General features: G+C 35.3%; 1 protein-coding gene across 1 annotated transcript in view; it reads right to left on the reverse strand.

Moving 5' to 3' along the window:
• Positions 1-16886, reverse strand: part of TESK2 (testis associated actin remodelling kinase 2) — a 54101-nt gene that overhangs the window by 30965 nt on the left and 6250 nt on the right. The window contains exons 3-4 of the mRNA XM_026707008.2: positions 11257-11378; positions 1306-1354 (exon numbers count right to left, since the gene is read on the reverse strand). Of these exons, the coding sequence (XP_026562793.1) occupies positions 1306-1354; positions 11257-11378 (171 nt within the window). The remainder of the gene's footprint in view (positions 1-1305; positions 1355-11256; positions 11379-16886) is intronic.

The raw sequence follows: 16886 nt of genomic DNA on the forward strand, positions 1-16886 counted from the left end.
TATTGTTATTTTAGATATTTTAAAACTAGAAAGGAGATTTAATGACAGCAGCATAATAAAATAGACAAGGAGGGGAAGACTACCACAAGGTATGCAACAATAAGATAAGGTGCATATTAAATAAGTGAATAAACATTACCCAATTAAGATAATGTGAAAATTCACAAATTCAATATCTTTTCTGAACATAAAGATTCTTATCAAAAACTCTCAAAGCATCTTCCTAATGTTTCAGCCTACAAACCTAAATTAAGCATTTTACTCTTCTTTTATTGTGGCCTGCCAGGCTTCTGACAGAACACAAATGTAAGGAACTAAGAATAGAAGCAGCATTCATATCTTTGCATAGCGTCATACATAAAAATAAAAGATCTGTTAAAAGAATGGCTAAAAAAGAATCAATAAAAAAGAAAAACAATCTATACAGACCGATACAAAATACATTGCAACTGTATATTAATGCTACTTACTACAGATAATGGTATACAGTCATTTATAGGAATGCTATGTAGCTATCAGATGTTAATATCCCACTTTATATTCTAAAAATTGTGTTGCCTTTAAGAGATATTTCAGTTCAATGCCATATGATATAATCGGAAGTGATAAAAATGATTCAACCATAAAGCCAGACATTTTCTATTTTGATAAGATATTTAAAAATGTGTTCATGCCAGATTAAAAACATCTGCTACAATCATTCTATAAAGCTTGATCTGCCTAATCACACTCACTCACATGAATGTAGTATCTATGTGTCAGACAGAGAACCCAGAAACCTACTGGGGAAGGATGAGTTAGAAAAATAATTGCAGAGCTGTTCTGAGGAATTTTCTATGCATCTGGAGAATAAAATTTTTGTGATCTACTCCGAAATGAGCATTATCTGAGTAAGTCTCAATAGACTACTTCTTGAAAGCTTATCAGTTCTCAGCTTTCTCTTTCTGGGGAAAGCTACTGAGAAGGTGGTGAGGCTGCAATTGCAGAAAAAACTTTAACCAATCTGATTTGTGTTCATAAATGAATGCAGCACCCAGATTACACTGCTTTCCTTAGTTGACTCCATGAAAATGGGAAAGTGAATACAAGACCCTCCTAGTACTCTTTGATTTCTTAGCAAGTGTTGATATCATAGATAATAGTATCATTTTACACCATTTCCAAGTATTGGGCATACTGGAAAGTACTATTTTGTATCTCTGGTACCTGTGTCAGAACTATACTAATCAACTTCATTAAATACATTATTTAGCATCACCATAAGAAATTTTGCAAAGCCGAGAGAAGGAGAGGTAATTAGCTTACCTCAGTAAGGGCATGCAATTGTCCTTGATGTACACAGACACCCATAAACCTACAAAACAAGAATAAAATCTTAAATCAGAAAAAGTGGATTTTTAGGGGTTTATTATTTTTGAATCATTGTAGAACATACACAGTTTTAAAAAATTAGAAATATTGGATGACACCAGTTCCAAAATATTACACAACTCTTCTATAATCAAATATACTGCTATGTATGTAAATTCAAGTATAAATAATGAATTAGTGTATTTAAGAATAGGAACTAAATTCCAATTGTCCTATACTTAAATATATGTAGAAGTCTGAGAATGTATGTAATTGTTCACATTTTCATAAAAAGTTTAAACTTTTTATGAAAAAGTCTTATGACCATTTTTCACACTTATGACCATTACAACATCCCCATGGTCATATCAATTGACTTATATTTATGATGGTGGCCGTGTCCAGGAGTCATGAGATCTCCTTTTGCGACCTTCTGATAAGCCAAGTCAATAGGGAAGCCAGATTTGCTTAACAACCATGTTACTAATTTAACAAGGGCAGTGATTCATTTAACAATGTGGAAAGAAAGGTAATAAAATAGGGCAAAACTCACTTAATGAATGTTTCACTTATCAACAGAAAATTTGGGCTCAATTGTGGTCATAAGTTGAGGACTACCTGTATGATACAAACTTGTTAATAAATTAGAACTGGAATAATAAGCGGATATAGATAAGTATACCATCCATCATTTTAAGCAGAGTACCAAATGATTCTTTGTTAAATAGTAATAAACAATTTTAAAGACTTGTAGCCAAAAGAATACACATAATTTTACATGCAATACTAATAAAACATTATAACAAAATTAGAAAAAACATGTCCTATTTATTGCAAAATGTTACATTAATTGAAAGTATTGATTTTATACACTAGAACGTAATTATATGACATTTATAGGTCTTACTGCATATGAACACATCTTCCTAGTTGTTCACCAACCCTCCCGTCTCTAATTTTTTTTTAGGAAGAATTGGAGAGGACAGCATTTATGTATTTATTTTCTAAAATCACCTGTTCTGGCTAGAAAGCAGCTGAACTTTGGCCTCCATCCATAATACACCTTTGAGTCTCACGTGTACATAAAATATTATTCAAAATGAAAGGAATCCAGAGCTCAGTTGTTTCGTAGTCACTTGCCAAAACTTAAGAAACATAAAAGAGGGAGAAGGAGAAGAAACAGTTCCTGCACTGAGGAACAAATGATGGGAATGGAGAAGTCACAATGAGTGAAATGGAATCATGCATCCCAGGAGCAGAAAGTCTGAGGCATGATTGTATACAAAAACCAACAATGAACTGGCTTTGTACTTTATGGTTTAGACCAGGGATCACCAACCCCCAGTCCTCGCCCTGGTACTTGGCTGCGGCCCATTGGGAACCGGACCGCACAACTGGCAGGCAATTGCATGAAACCATCCCCTCTCCCACTCCCAACGCCACCACTTCTGCCAGTCCACAGAGCCGGAAAGATTGGGGACCACTGGTTTAAACATTATTGCCACCATTCAGTTCTTGGGCAATATGTTGTTTTTCTTTTAACATCAGACAAGTACCTCTGTCAAATGTTTCTTTGGTATTTTGCTATTTTAGTAACTGCTATTCCTTATGCTACCTAACCATTTTCTAACACAGACATTTTCAAAAAAATTTATAAACTGAATTTGAAAATGGAGGTCCGGATTAAATATCATGAAACCTGAAAAACAAAATGGTTGATGTTATATCGTATGCAAATGAGTTCTTAGTATTTTATATTGCTTTTGGGAAAATAGCTTTGAACTGTCATCTCAGATGACTGCAAATATACATTTATCATTCAGTTCAGGACAATACCAAATTCTGGATTTTTTCATTGAAGAACTAAAAATATATTTCAACAATAAAAGTAGGAAATAAATCTGAAAAACTAACTTACAAAGAAAGTGGTACTTTATATTCTCAAATATCATTCCTTTAAAACTAAAAAGCTGGTATTTATGAAAATCTGTCTTGAATTGCAGTTAATTCTCAGCACTGAGTTGCCTATTAGTGAGCTTATTTTATTTATTTACTGGGTTTATAAGCCATTCCAATTAGCCTACTGTGAGAAGCACACAATTCACCAGTACAGCCCCCCCTATGCTTCTTCTGGGCCTCAGGAAAGCCTCCCAGGAGGCGTTTTTGTTCCCAGGCGGCTTCCTTGGGGCTCAGGAAGGCAGAAAATGGAGCATGGGGGGCACAGCTCCCCTATACGCTTTGTTTTGGGGCCTCCCTGGGGCCCAGGAAGGCAAAAAATGGAGGAGGGGCGGAGGGAGTTTTTTTTGCCTCCTTGGGCTTCAGGAAAGACTCCTGGGCGAAGCAGTAAGTAAGCAAGGGGAATCCCGGCGCAGCTGATCGTAGGAACAGTTGATTGTTGGGAGGGAAAAAAAAAACTTAAGGAGTGACTGGGTGGACTAGTGTCAGATGAGCGGAGTGAGCGAGCATCAGGCAGATAGGGCAAGCCAATGATTGGGGGACCAGTGACTGGGTCGGGAGTGTGGCCAGCCAGAAGTTATTACCGATTCGGCGACCCTCGCCAAATCCTTGCTACTGGCTCGCCCGAACCAGTGCAAACCAGCTGAATACCACCACTGATCTAGGGGTCAGGTTGGATATCATCAACATATCAATAAAATCTAGGCTTGTACCAACAGAATTTGCTGTGGTGTCATGTATATACTAAACAGGAGAACAGTGAGCCTTGTGGCATTCCACAATTGAGGGGCACAGGTTTCAGTCTTTTCCCACCACACTAAATGAAGTTGTCCCTTCAAAAAGGAGGAGAAAACAATGCCTCCCCTGCTTCTACACCCGCCCAGATGTCTCAAAAAGATAGCATGATTGATAGTATCAAAAGCTATAGACAGATCAAACAGAAACATGAAGGTCACTCTGCCTCAATTTCAGTCTCCTCAGAGATGACCTATTACTGTATAATCCCATCCACTTTCTCTTATCTCCTTTCCACAAAAATTGTCCAATATATCAGACTGAATGATAGTTTCTTAAAGAGTATGGTTTCAAAGAGAGTAGTGATACCTCCCCTCTCAAAGATGAATTCACTATTGTCCCAACTTAGCTCCTGCCACCTCCTCAAAGGCTTTCACTAATCAGGAAGGGACAGAGTCTAAACTGCTGTTCTCTTCCTCAGGATTCACAAGATCAAACACATCCCCAAATTAATCAAATTAGAGTCCCGAAAAAATAAGAAACTAAGCAAAAATAAGAAAACCAGTTTATATCGGTGTGTGTGTGTGTGTGTGTGTGTGTGTGTAAAACACTACTACTTTAACTTGTAATTAAAGTTAAATCTAGATTTAATTAGACTGGATTAGTGTAGCACATGGATTCTTTGATGAAAACTTACTTTCAAGTGATTGTGGTTGTGCTAGTATAAAGTGGTTAATATAATTATATTTTGGAATATTCAGTTTCAAAGGAAATATCATTAATTATGGAACGTAAAGCTAAAAACCTCCTTTTTGTTTTTCAAAATTTACTTTCACAACCTCTTTGTAAAAATAGAAAATGCTGACTGAATGTCAATTTATGAAATGTTATGAAATTTTTATTTTCCTATGTCAGCTTTTCAGAAAGAAACATATTAAGATGCACTGGAAAACCAACTTTATTATAGAAATTGTTCCTGAAATTTCTTAAGTTTAATCTAAACAGAGCATACATGTACTAGTTACTAGGTACGACTTCCAACTGTTTCATGTAGTTAGGAAAACAATTTTGCAGCCAGAAATAATATTTAAAGATATGGATCCATAATTTCAAATTACACACAAAACTTTAGTGAAAATTTATTTAAATTCTAAATTCTCAGTGTAGTTAACAGAATCTACCAAATGAAATATCTCACTGTTAAAAAATGGTTTCTAAATATAATTCATGATAGTTTTTTAACCTATAAAATTATAAATTATCTGATACTTAAAGGATCACTTATTTCTTATAAGTACTTATTTCCTGTTTACTAAGATCTTAATCAAAGTACTAACTCAGTGTTTTAATTTAATTGCAACTTTTTAATCCTTTTGTTGCTAGTCAGCTTTGGGGAGAGAAAAGACTGGCTATCAAAGTAGAAAAACAAGTTACATATTGGTTTAGGTAAAGAAATTGAAGAACTGTAGAAATTAAGTTATCAGCTCTTCCAAATATGATTTTTTTTACCTTGCATAGTGACTGCAAATCAGAGATGACATTAACCTCCATTTCTTGATCATCACTGGAAAGCTGTCAATTTGCTGGAAGAACACCTCATAGATTTTTTTTTTTTAAAAAACAGTATTGCATATCTAGGGTTCACTCTGCAGTGCCAATCTGGCACATAATGAAGAGAAGGCTTTTTAAACCTCTTGATGTGCTAATTAATTTTAAAAACTGAATCTTTCCTTTTAATCACCTCCATAGAAGTCTGTGAAGCAAAGCATTTTGCATGTCACCAGAAATATGCAAATAAATGTGATGAAAACATGGACTAGGCATGTATTTGAAAGAAACTCCAGAAACCTATTTGCTTTGTGCTGGAAAAGGGGAAGGCTGCGAATTCTTGGAGTATTAAGTTTTAAGAGCAATAAATGCAGTAATGGGCCTCTGAAGTAGAAAAAAGCTAGCATTGAGGGACTGACATCCTCTGGATTCAGCTATCTTTAGAAAAAGATTTTTTGAAAGCTCCAAACTCACCAACAGGTAAACAATACTATGTTGAAACAATTTGCAAATGGCAACAATAGTGTAAAACAGGAGTGGTGGCTTTAAAAGTGTGTTGGAATAATTAGCAAATAGAAAGACTAACAGTATATATTGGATCTCTATGTCCATATAAAGCTCTTTTGCAAGATCCCCCTATCTGAAAGTGTTTACATGATATGTCTGAATTTTACTTTCACAACTTTATTAAAATCTTATTATGATGGATTCAGAAATACATTATCTGATCCAGATTCTTTTCCAATCTACAATATTCTTCTGCAAAACTTGCTGAAAGAATTATAATATTTTATTCCTTCCTAAATACTAACATACAATAATACTCCCAAAATATGGATTCTTTTGTAATAAACAAAAACAGATGAAATGTAAAAAGGAACATTTGGAATGACTCATTTTTGTTTAATTGGCTCAGAATGGGTTTAATTAGCAAGGGAATTGTTAGATTTGTGTAACTATAAAGTAAATCTGGGCCAGTCACAATTCTCCTACTCACTTCAAAGGATTATTGTTGTGGGGAAAAATAGGAGGAGGAAGAGGCATCACTTATGTTCATTGCCTTGAGTTATTTATAAAATAAAGGTAGAATAAGAAAAAAATAACTACACTTAAAATATTTCTAATGTCTCTTATTTGGGGGAACTTAGGTACTTGAAGAGGTTTTAGTAATAGCCACATTTTCTACAAAAACCAAGCAAAGTAAAAAATGAAGAACTGCAGAATTAAACTCATTACAAATAGAAAAAGAGCACATGCCAGATCCTCAGTTAACCATTTTTTATTTTTAGCTCAATACTATCTATTCTGACAACAATTTCTCAAGGCTTTTGATAAGAGAACTTTCCCAGCACTGATAATCAATAATGGTTTTAACTGAGAAATGCCAGGAATTGAAGCTGAAATTTTTCAAATGCAAAGCAATTTATATTTTCCTTGGCACGGTTATAAAACAAATAAATACCAGATACTTTAAACCAGGATACAAATAAATCATTTCTGTAAAATGCATGTAGTAAAAGCTCATTTCTAAGAGAAAACTACTATCAGCAATGTTCAACTATGGAGGCATAACACAAGTAGTAATAACTCAATCATCTGTTTAGAAGGTTACAAAAGCAAACACCAGTAGAAAGTGATTTATAAATTTTACCAGTGTCAATTCTGAATATTCTGTAATATATAGTAACCTCTGGCAAAGTTGCTATTGTATACACAATAATGTGACATCAGAGCTGCCAGTTCTTTAGCTGGTGTTGGTGTTCAAGTTCAAGTTCTTCCCAAGAACATAGGATGTTATAATGTATTGGCATGGTATACAGTGATGGTATTACTACTCTATTAAATCTGTATACCATCCACTTTTCAATAACTCTGGGTGACTCACAAAAATCAAAGAAAAAAACAATAAAAATTAACATAACTTAATTTTTTTAAATTAAAACCTTTGAATAAGCATATGTCATATCAAGATGCTTTAATAATTTAAGTCTGACAATACAGAGTTAAGAGAATGACTAACAGTACATTCTAAATTAGATACAAAATTAAACATGATTGTTTTGGAAGCATAACTATTTATTCTGATTTTATAACTTCATTTTCTCCCCAAACTAAGCTGATTCATTTAGAGAAAAAGAACACACAAATCATGCGTGACTTAGTTTATTATCTACACAAATGCTTGTTTTATATTTTTAATCTTGAGATTTCGTGTTCACATTTTTTAAAATATTAATGTCAATCATAGAATGATTGGGTTGGAAAGGACCACAAAGATCATCAGTTCTCTGCAATGAGGGGGAAAAACTTATTAAACTTTCCTTGGGAGATGAAACTTTAAGAGATGGAACCACCTGTCAATTAGATCTTTGCCCTTCCTGGACAGTGAAAGCCTCCAGGTCTTTGATGTCATTATCCTCTCATGGAACTTGGAGGCTGTCAGGGCCCAGATGGGGACAACAGGCTTTGGCTGAATCCTGGCAAAACTGAATGGGTTTGGAGGCACAGAGCTTCAAGACTTTAATTCTGGGTGGGGTTGCACTACCTCAAACATATCTGGTCCACAACTTCAGGGTTCTCCTGGACCTCAAAAGCAGGTGGCAGTCACAGCTAGGAGAGCCTTTTCCCAATCTTGCATTGTATGCTAGTTGTAACCCTTCCTTCATAGGGAGTGCCTGTATCAGTCACTTAAGTCCTGGTCATCTCACATTTCAGAGTCTGCAATGCACTCTACATGTGGCTACCCTTAGAAGAGCATTCAGAAGCTACAACTTGTCAAAGTGCGGTTGCATGAGCAGTTCTTGGGGTCCCTAGGGTGATCCATGTTATTCCACTGCTCTGTGAGCTGCACTGACTGTCAGTTTATTTCCTGGTGCAATTAAAGGTGTTGGCTATTACCTTTAAAGGGGCCAGGTTACTTGAGGAATCCATCCCAATGGTACTGGCCCATCCCACTGATACTGGCAGAGGGGGCATGTTGTTGGCTCTGTCAATCAGGGAATTTTGGCTGCTAGAGTCCAGAAGAGTTTTTTCTCCTGTGGTTCCTCCCCTTTGGAACATCTTACCCCCTGAGGTGAGATTGAAGAAAGAAGTACATTCCCTGCTTGTACCTCTATCTTTCAAAACAAGGATGTAAATAGCTACAATCTGGATGTAACAAAGGACTAGCAAATAGTCTAGCAGCCAATATTTTTTAAAATTGCAGGGAAGTTTCTTGGTAATATCATTAGGGCAGAAGAGCAAGGCCAAAAATATTAGCTCAAGAAAATAGGAATGAATAATGCATTTTTTCTCACAGAAGCGTGGTGTATCAAATTGTACTCTTATTTTTGCTAGAAACGGTACATCCAAAGATAATCTATTTTACAACTGAATTTAAGGTGCATGATGTGGAGAAAAATGCAGATTAGTGGTTACATATGACCTGCATACAGACTATTCTGTATTATATTTTAAAGCAATACATTATATCAGAATATTTATTATTTCCTTGATTCCAACTCACATAAAGGAAGAAGAGATCCAACATCCACCATACTACTTAAAATTTTTATATATTTATTATTTTAAAAGATTTTTAAAATAGGAATATGTATTCTAGGTAGCATAAAATTTGAATGGAATTTGCTTTAGATTTTTTAATATAAACATAATAAATATTTACAGCTATACATGTTGAGTTTTTGATTATTTTTGCTACTACCCTTTAAAGCTGGACAAGCTGCCATCACTTATCTGAGAGGCCATCTTGCCCCAATGGGACTAGCTTGGCCCACTGGCGCCAGCGGAAGAAGTCTGCTCCAGATGCATCTGCTAGGGAATTCTGGCAGGCAGGATCAGGGAGAAGAGCCTTTTCTACCGTGGCCCCATCCCTGTGGAATACTTTACCAATGGAGATGAGAACTGCTATCGCCCTTTTGACCTTCTGGAAAGGTATTAAAACCGGGCATCTTAACAGCATTATGGGCCCTGGGCAAAGCAGTGTACTAGGGCCCCTATGACAACTACTCACAGGAATAAAAATGTAAATGGTCGATAAAATAAGTACTACATGCTTAGCGTACAAGTGTTCAATGTTGTGAATGAACCTCAGATTTAATCACTAATAATCTATGCATAGCCCTATACCTATGTTCACCTACAACGTATAAATATAATCAATAAGTATGTCATTAGGTTCATTAGATATATCTATGAACTCATTGGATTGAACAGAATGATGAGCCTGCACAGAATAATGTGCAGGCTCACCTCATCATCTACGCGAAAAAATCAGTGTTAATTTCTATTAATGCATGTTAGTATTAATAAAAATGCAGTAAAATGTAATAAATATGTATATCATAAATATATGATACAAGGTGCACTGAAGGGTTAACATACACAGATTAGTATGGGGCTCCTATGCCTATCAGGCCCTTGTGTTAAAACAGCCCTGATTAAAACTTGGTTTTGCCAGTTGGCTTGGGGCCTGAAGGGGGGCACTCACCGTAGGAAGTATTAATGGGGTAAGAAGACTTTATCCCTGTCCTGTTTTTTTTGTATAGTTTTAAATTTTTAATTTGCATAGTTTTAATACTTTATTTTTCTACTTGTCTTTATATAATCTGTAAGCTGCCCAGAGTCACCTATAGGGGAAATGGGTCGCATAAACATTTACTAAATAAAGTTTAATAAATTTATGTTTTCTAACATTCCATGAATTCTATTCAGTTATACTCCAGAAATTTCCAGTGCAAGCTAAAAATTAAATTAGTAGTTATGTGTATAGAAGTTAATAGCATTCATAACATATTTCAAGGGCATGTAACATTAATGCAAGGTTCCTCATAGCTAACGTATTTCCCTAATTAGTCTAGACATGAACCTGAGAGATAAAAGTGATTAGGAAAGCAATTAATGCAAGCAATACTTACTTCCTGACCTTTGTAGCAGTTTTCAATCTGTACAAAAGAATGAACCCTACATGTACATCAGTATTTAGACTGAACATTCATATACTACTCCAATACATTTGGTCCTTATGTTTCAAACAGATGCCTAAACAACAGATGTGAACGTTTTACATTTTGCAGGACTGTGAAAAGGATTCAAAGGGACTCTTTTAGTGCCATAGGTCATTAAAGCAAAGGAAGCATTAAAATGCTGAAATAGCTGTGCTAAAAGGAGAGTTAATTCAACAGCTTTCTCAGATTATACCTGCGTACACATGCACATATATACCCACTTCACTCCTATCAGTCCCAGGGGAAATGCTGTATCTACATGCATAGAGGCTATATGGTTAGGTCTTCAACAAGTCAAAACTTGACTCCCATGCCATAACAATTTGAAGTGTGATTTTTTTGTGCCAACATGCTTGATTAAACTATTATTTGATTGCTTTTCACTAATATTTTCATAAATTTATTTGATCCAGGAGGCAAGTGAATAGAAAGAAGACCCACAGACGAACAGAAAGGATTAAGAATAATAGAAAGAGACAAGGAACTAAGAATATACATAAGCCTGAGACAACATTGGCTTCTGAGCTTCCAAAAAGAATATTTAAAACATAAAGGACCATATGCGGCATGTAGTAAAATTAAAATTAATTTGAACCTACACAGACAGATGCACCTGTGAGCACACAATCACATACATGCAAACACACACACCTTTTCTTACTTTAATATGTTTGGATGTGAAAGTCTATTCATGAGCTGAACTTCTTTCAACATATTTGCACGATTACTGCTTAGTGTATTCATCTTCAGGGCCATGATTTGATCCGATACTCTGTGTCGTACCTAAACAAATCCAAAAAGAAAAAAGATGAGCTCATTTTCCCAATGGAACATAAGAAAAACATATTGATTCAACATAGCATGTAACATGCAACTTATTTAAAACACTCTTGACAAATTAAAAAAATTGCCACAACTTTAGAGGTTATGTAATTCCATTCTGTTTTATTAATCTAAGTACATTTGCTTATATTAATTTGCTTTAATTAGTAAAATTTTAATCCATGAAAAAAGGGCATATATTTTCTTTTATGACTTCACTGGTAAATTAGTATTTGGGTATGTTTAAAGGGCTGATCTACACATTAGTACCATTTCACAAGCCATAAAGTCTTTTATGGTACATCCACAACAGACAGCTACTGTTATATATCATAATGGTAACAAAAATTAATATATTTTAATCATTTGACTTCCTGTTTGAATGCTAATATTTGACAGTGAAACTATCTGATTTGTCCAGTGTTTGCAGTTGAGCACATTCCCTTCTACTGCAGTTATTAAGTGGAAAACGGTTGGAAAGGCTTTATTTCTGGGCTAGGTTGTATTTAATTTGAAAGAACAGCTTGGGGGACCTCCTGGGCTGATGGCTTTTGTTTGAGGATCAAGTAGAGGCCATAACCAGGTTGATCTTTATCCAACTTTGGCTGGTGTGAGAGATGTGGTATTTCCTGAAGTAAAGGACACAAAAGACAGTCACTCCCATCCTTTCTGCTGGATTGCTGTAATTTACTCTATATGATACTGTCCTTAAAAGTCCACCTTGAAACTTCAGCTGGTACAAAATGCAGCTGCACAGATGTTTTATAGGACAGAATGCATGAAAACAGAGAATGTTTGCTATGGATCTCAATATACTGTGGTATCCAAGAAGGGGAGGCATAGAATCAAGCATTCTGTTACTGTAATTTGCTCCGGAATGAACATCAGCCTACCCTTTAGAATATTCCAGAATCTTATCAAGTCATGACTATTCTGGAAGGTCCTTAGTCATTTCCCCCATTGCCTAGTTTAAAATGTGAAGCACTACAAATAAATGTGGATGAAGGATATCACAGTATTACAATAATTAGCAATAGGTTGTGATATTATTATTGTATTGTTTTATATGAATATTTTTATCCTCCATATAATTGGATTATGAACTACATGGGTTGACTGTAATAGGATGGAATAAAATCTCATCGATGAACTATTAATTTGTGTGGTTATTCATAAATCATTTTGTAAACTTCTGATAATTCACAGAACTCAGGAGAAATATGTACAATAAAAATACAACGCCATACAAATTGCCTACTAAATCAATCCAAAAATTTAAACCTTTTCTGCACACCGACACAACTGCATCAAACCACAAATGATGAAATAGGGAAAGTATTACTAGGTCTTTGCAAATCCCATGTTCCAAAAAAAGAACCTGTTGAACAAGATGCTGCAAACAACCTTCTAAAACTACTGAATACTTATAATTGGCATTTTAATTTTATACTAGACATAGGGTTGATGTACACAATGGCATGTACGTATAGGTGGTCTTTGTTTAATAACCAGTAATTTAGCAACCATTCAAACTCATAATAGTGCTGAATAAATGGTATTTATGATTGGTTCTCAAAGTTCAGTTGTCAGAGTGCCCCCACGATCACATGATTGCAATCCAGGTGTCAACTTTGAAAACGGATCAGGCCCTCCACAGCCATCTTTCCTTTTCTCAGCTGCCACACATTGGTGGGAGGGGGGAGCTCTGGAATGTCAGACTAGACAGCAACACATCATCCCGTGGGAACCAAGGTCATCGCAACAGGTGCTGGCCAGAGTCCGTGGGAAGTTGCCAAAGAGGCACCAGAACACCTAATTGGACAATGTGACCTGTGACACTGAGGGAGGGAATTATCTATTCTTTAATTATACAGAAACCACAGGAAATATTTAGAGCTGGTTTTGCTTTCAAATGGGCCAATATGATGTACTCAATAAAATGGTTCTTTGAGAAAACTACAAATCTCAGAGTGCTGAACTGGTTGGGTTCATTTGTCGGAATCTTGGTACCAGGTCCTCGGCAACTGGCCCACATTTCTGATTCTTGCAGTGTCTTGCAATCACGTAATTGTGATTTGCAATCTTACCTGCTGGCTTCCCACAAGACAAATCAATGGGAAAGCTGGTAGGAAGTCAGAAAAAAGTGAGGTCCTCATTTTAAAACCCATGGTAAGCAATACCATATTGTATATTAGAATACAACTAGTATAAGTTTTTGAGTTTTATAAGGCACTTAAACAGGAGACATCATAAATCAGTTCATCAAATAGAAAAGAAAATGTACATACAATATATATTCCCAAACTATGGAGGACTGTTTTTGGGGGGTTTAATTTTTTTTTATATTGGATTTTTTGTTTGTTTCACTGGTTGGGTTTTTTTTGCATTTGGGTTATTTATTTTGTACTTTTGATTCTTAAATTGTTAGGACTTAATTGCTTTAAGTGTTTTACTGATCACACTAAATATGATCACATTTATGATTATTATCAAATGTATTTGCCGCCTATCTGGCAATTCAAGGTGACTCTGAGCTGCTTAGAGAACGATGTACATAATTATTTTAATTATGAAACAAAGCCACAGGTTATGTTATCATTAAATCATTTCTACTGTAATCACTTGATCTTCCATTACAATTTTAAAAAATGGAACTGTGTGGTAAATAATTCTAAATGATGATTACAATACAAACCTATAACTACTGAGCCACTCACTCCCTTGAGACCAAATTCCAAGTTCAATGCCCAGGGGTAGGATGCTACTTATTCTGCCCGGCTCTATAGAACTGGTAGCTCTGACGTAGTCACCAAACCGGTAGTAACACCGGTTGCATCCCACCCCTGTCAATGCCTATGAAAGGAAGTTATCCTGGAAGTCACCTGTTCTATACCTAGGGAAAAGGGTATTTTTTTTCAAACTAAATCAAACTGAGATATAAATCTTTATCTAATAGTTAGTGAGAACTAAAAAAGAAGCATTAAACTTTGCCAGCAAATGCATATACTGCAAACAACAGAGACAAAAATACTGTAACTAATTTTTAAAATAATCTTACACATTATGTTTAACATATTGTTGCATGTAATTATAACTGATAGTACATAGGTTTAGATACAGAATAAGTTGACGTAACTTAAGTTTCACTAAAAATGCTGATATATTGGATTACAACAGAACCCAACTTCAATTAATTAGTCTAGAGTAGAATTTCTCACATAGAACTCTGAAAAAAGTGTCTCTTTGTTTGCAAGCTAGGTATACAGTAAGAGGAAGTACCGTATATACTTCCAGTTTTAAAAGCTAATTCATAGAAATTTGCACAAGCAGCAAGGAACTGTGGCTACACAATGTTTACAGCAATAAACCTCATGTTCTAACTGCCAATATGAAATCTCCTCACACTGTCCCCTATGAGCATCTATGGTACTACATTTAATTTGGTTGAAACGCAAGGTATTTGTTTCCCAGAATTGTTTCCTAGAATCAACTGAATGCGAAAAACTGAAATTTAAACAGGTCTACAATTAAATATTTATCAAATTTGAATTACTGTATGAAATTTAAATTCATAAGTTTTTATAATAGTGGTTAGTGGTTTATAATAGTGGAGGGAGGGAGGGAAGGAGGGAGAGAGAGACTGTATATAGTATATATATATGTATGTATGTATGTATTTAAACTTTATCTCACATTTTTAAAGAGCAGCCTTAAAAGAGCCAGGTTAAAAAAACACTAATGCATACAATGAAACTCTTTGGATTTGGGAAATGTATTGCTTATCTTAGTTTTTTTATGCCATATGATTATTCTGCAGCTGCTACTTTATCTTTTCTATTTATTTGTTTCCTTTCTCATATCTTTATTTGCCACAGTTGTCTTCTACTATATTCTTCCTCTTCCCTTTTCACAGAAAATTAGGCTGTGGTTTATATTAAATATCAGAATATAAACAGATGAAATTCTACAGTCTCATTTTTACAGCTAGGTTGCTTCAAAATTATTTTTCCTTCATTAGATATATCAGCAAGACAGACTACAGAAAGGTCACATAACTATGATGAAATATATTAAAACATGCTTTTAATAAAGGAAGATTGAACTATTATTCAAACAGTAACATTTTTTTAAATACATTATGACAAACTTAGCATACTTAGAATAATTAAAGGCTCAATTTAACTAACGTTACTAGAATTAAATACAGATCAAGTTATAATAAAAATCATTTAGTCTTAAATCTAGCCATCCTAAATATTTAAAACATAAACCCCAGGTATTTATTTCTGTGCAGTCCTAATATGAGCTTTAATGAGTTTCAATGCATTTTGACAGCAGGACATCTATCAACTGTACTTGTTTTGCTACTAACAGATCTCTCCTTGTAAGTTCGATCATACAGAGGATATTTCTGTGAATTAGCCACAAAGAAACTAATTTTCCAGACTACAAAACCTTCCTATCTGGGATTTGGCCCCTGAGAAAATAAACACTACATGTTCTTAAGTATCTAAAATAGATAGCTAAAAGGGAAGAGTACACGAGCCAATTATTGGACAAGATCCATCTATTTCTCATCCTATCACATCTTTTTCAATGGGCTTGTTCATATGGTGTCACCCAAAGTGACTCCTGATATGTTACTGGGTTTAAAACAGGGAGCCTTCGTTATAAGTGGCAATCATTTTTATAGTATGTTTCATTCATCTGAACCTTTGGTGGGATTCAAATATTGTTGCCACTGGTTTGGTGGGGGTGGCTTGGTGGGCACGCTTTGCACGCACATGCCAAACGTGCACTTTGCGCAGACGCAGAGGCATTCTAACTCACCTTCTGCAAGCCTGCATGACCCCAGTCGCTTCAGCAGCTGTCATGTGGCACTATTCTGTGCTGCACAAAGCAGCTGCACTTCAAATTCAACGGATAAAGGTGAATATGGGAGGTGGGTGGGTCTAACACAGAGCAGCGGAGAGAACCGGTTCTCCGCTGCTCATCGCTGCTACCAGCTCGCTAGAACCAGGCTGAACCAGTAGAATACCACCACTGATCTGAACCCTGTCTCACGTGCTATTCAAACCCAGACAGGAGAGTTAAGCAATGATCAATTCCTCTTTCCAGCTCTCAATCCAGAATCAGTGAGGAGTAGCTGTAATTTTAATTCTTCCTGCAACTGTCTTCATTGCTTTTAGTTTAACTGAAGAACAGTTAATATTCCACCATTCTGCATATGACATCCATATCATGAGGGATGGACAGGGATAGATTTATGCGTAAATTAAGCAAGCTATATCTTAGGACCTTGGAGTCTGAAAGGATCTCTCAAAATTTCAGGGTGTTTTTTTTTCATTTTTTACAGTTTTATTCTAATTTTATATCTGAAAATCTCCTAAATTAAGCCATAACATGATCCTAATCGATTTATTTTTGCATTCATACCTTCTTTTCTGGGCCTTCACCACCCCAAATTTG

Source organism: Pseudonaja textilis, chromosome 3 (genome assembly GCF_049901715.1).
Source record: "Pseudonaja textilis isolate UNSWEBS1 chromosome 3, rPseTex1.2, whole genome shotgun sequence".
Lineage (NCBI taxonomy): Eukaryota > Metazoa > Chordata > Lepidosauria > Squamata > Elapidae > Pseudonaja > Pseudonaja textilis.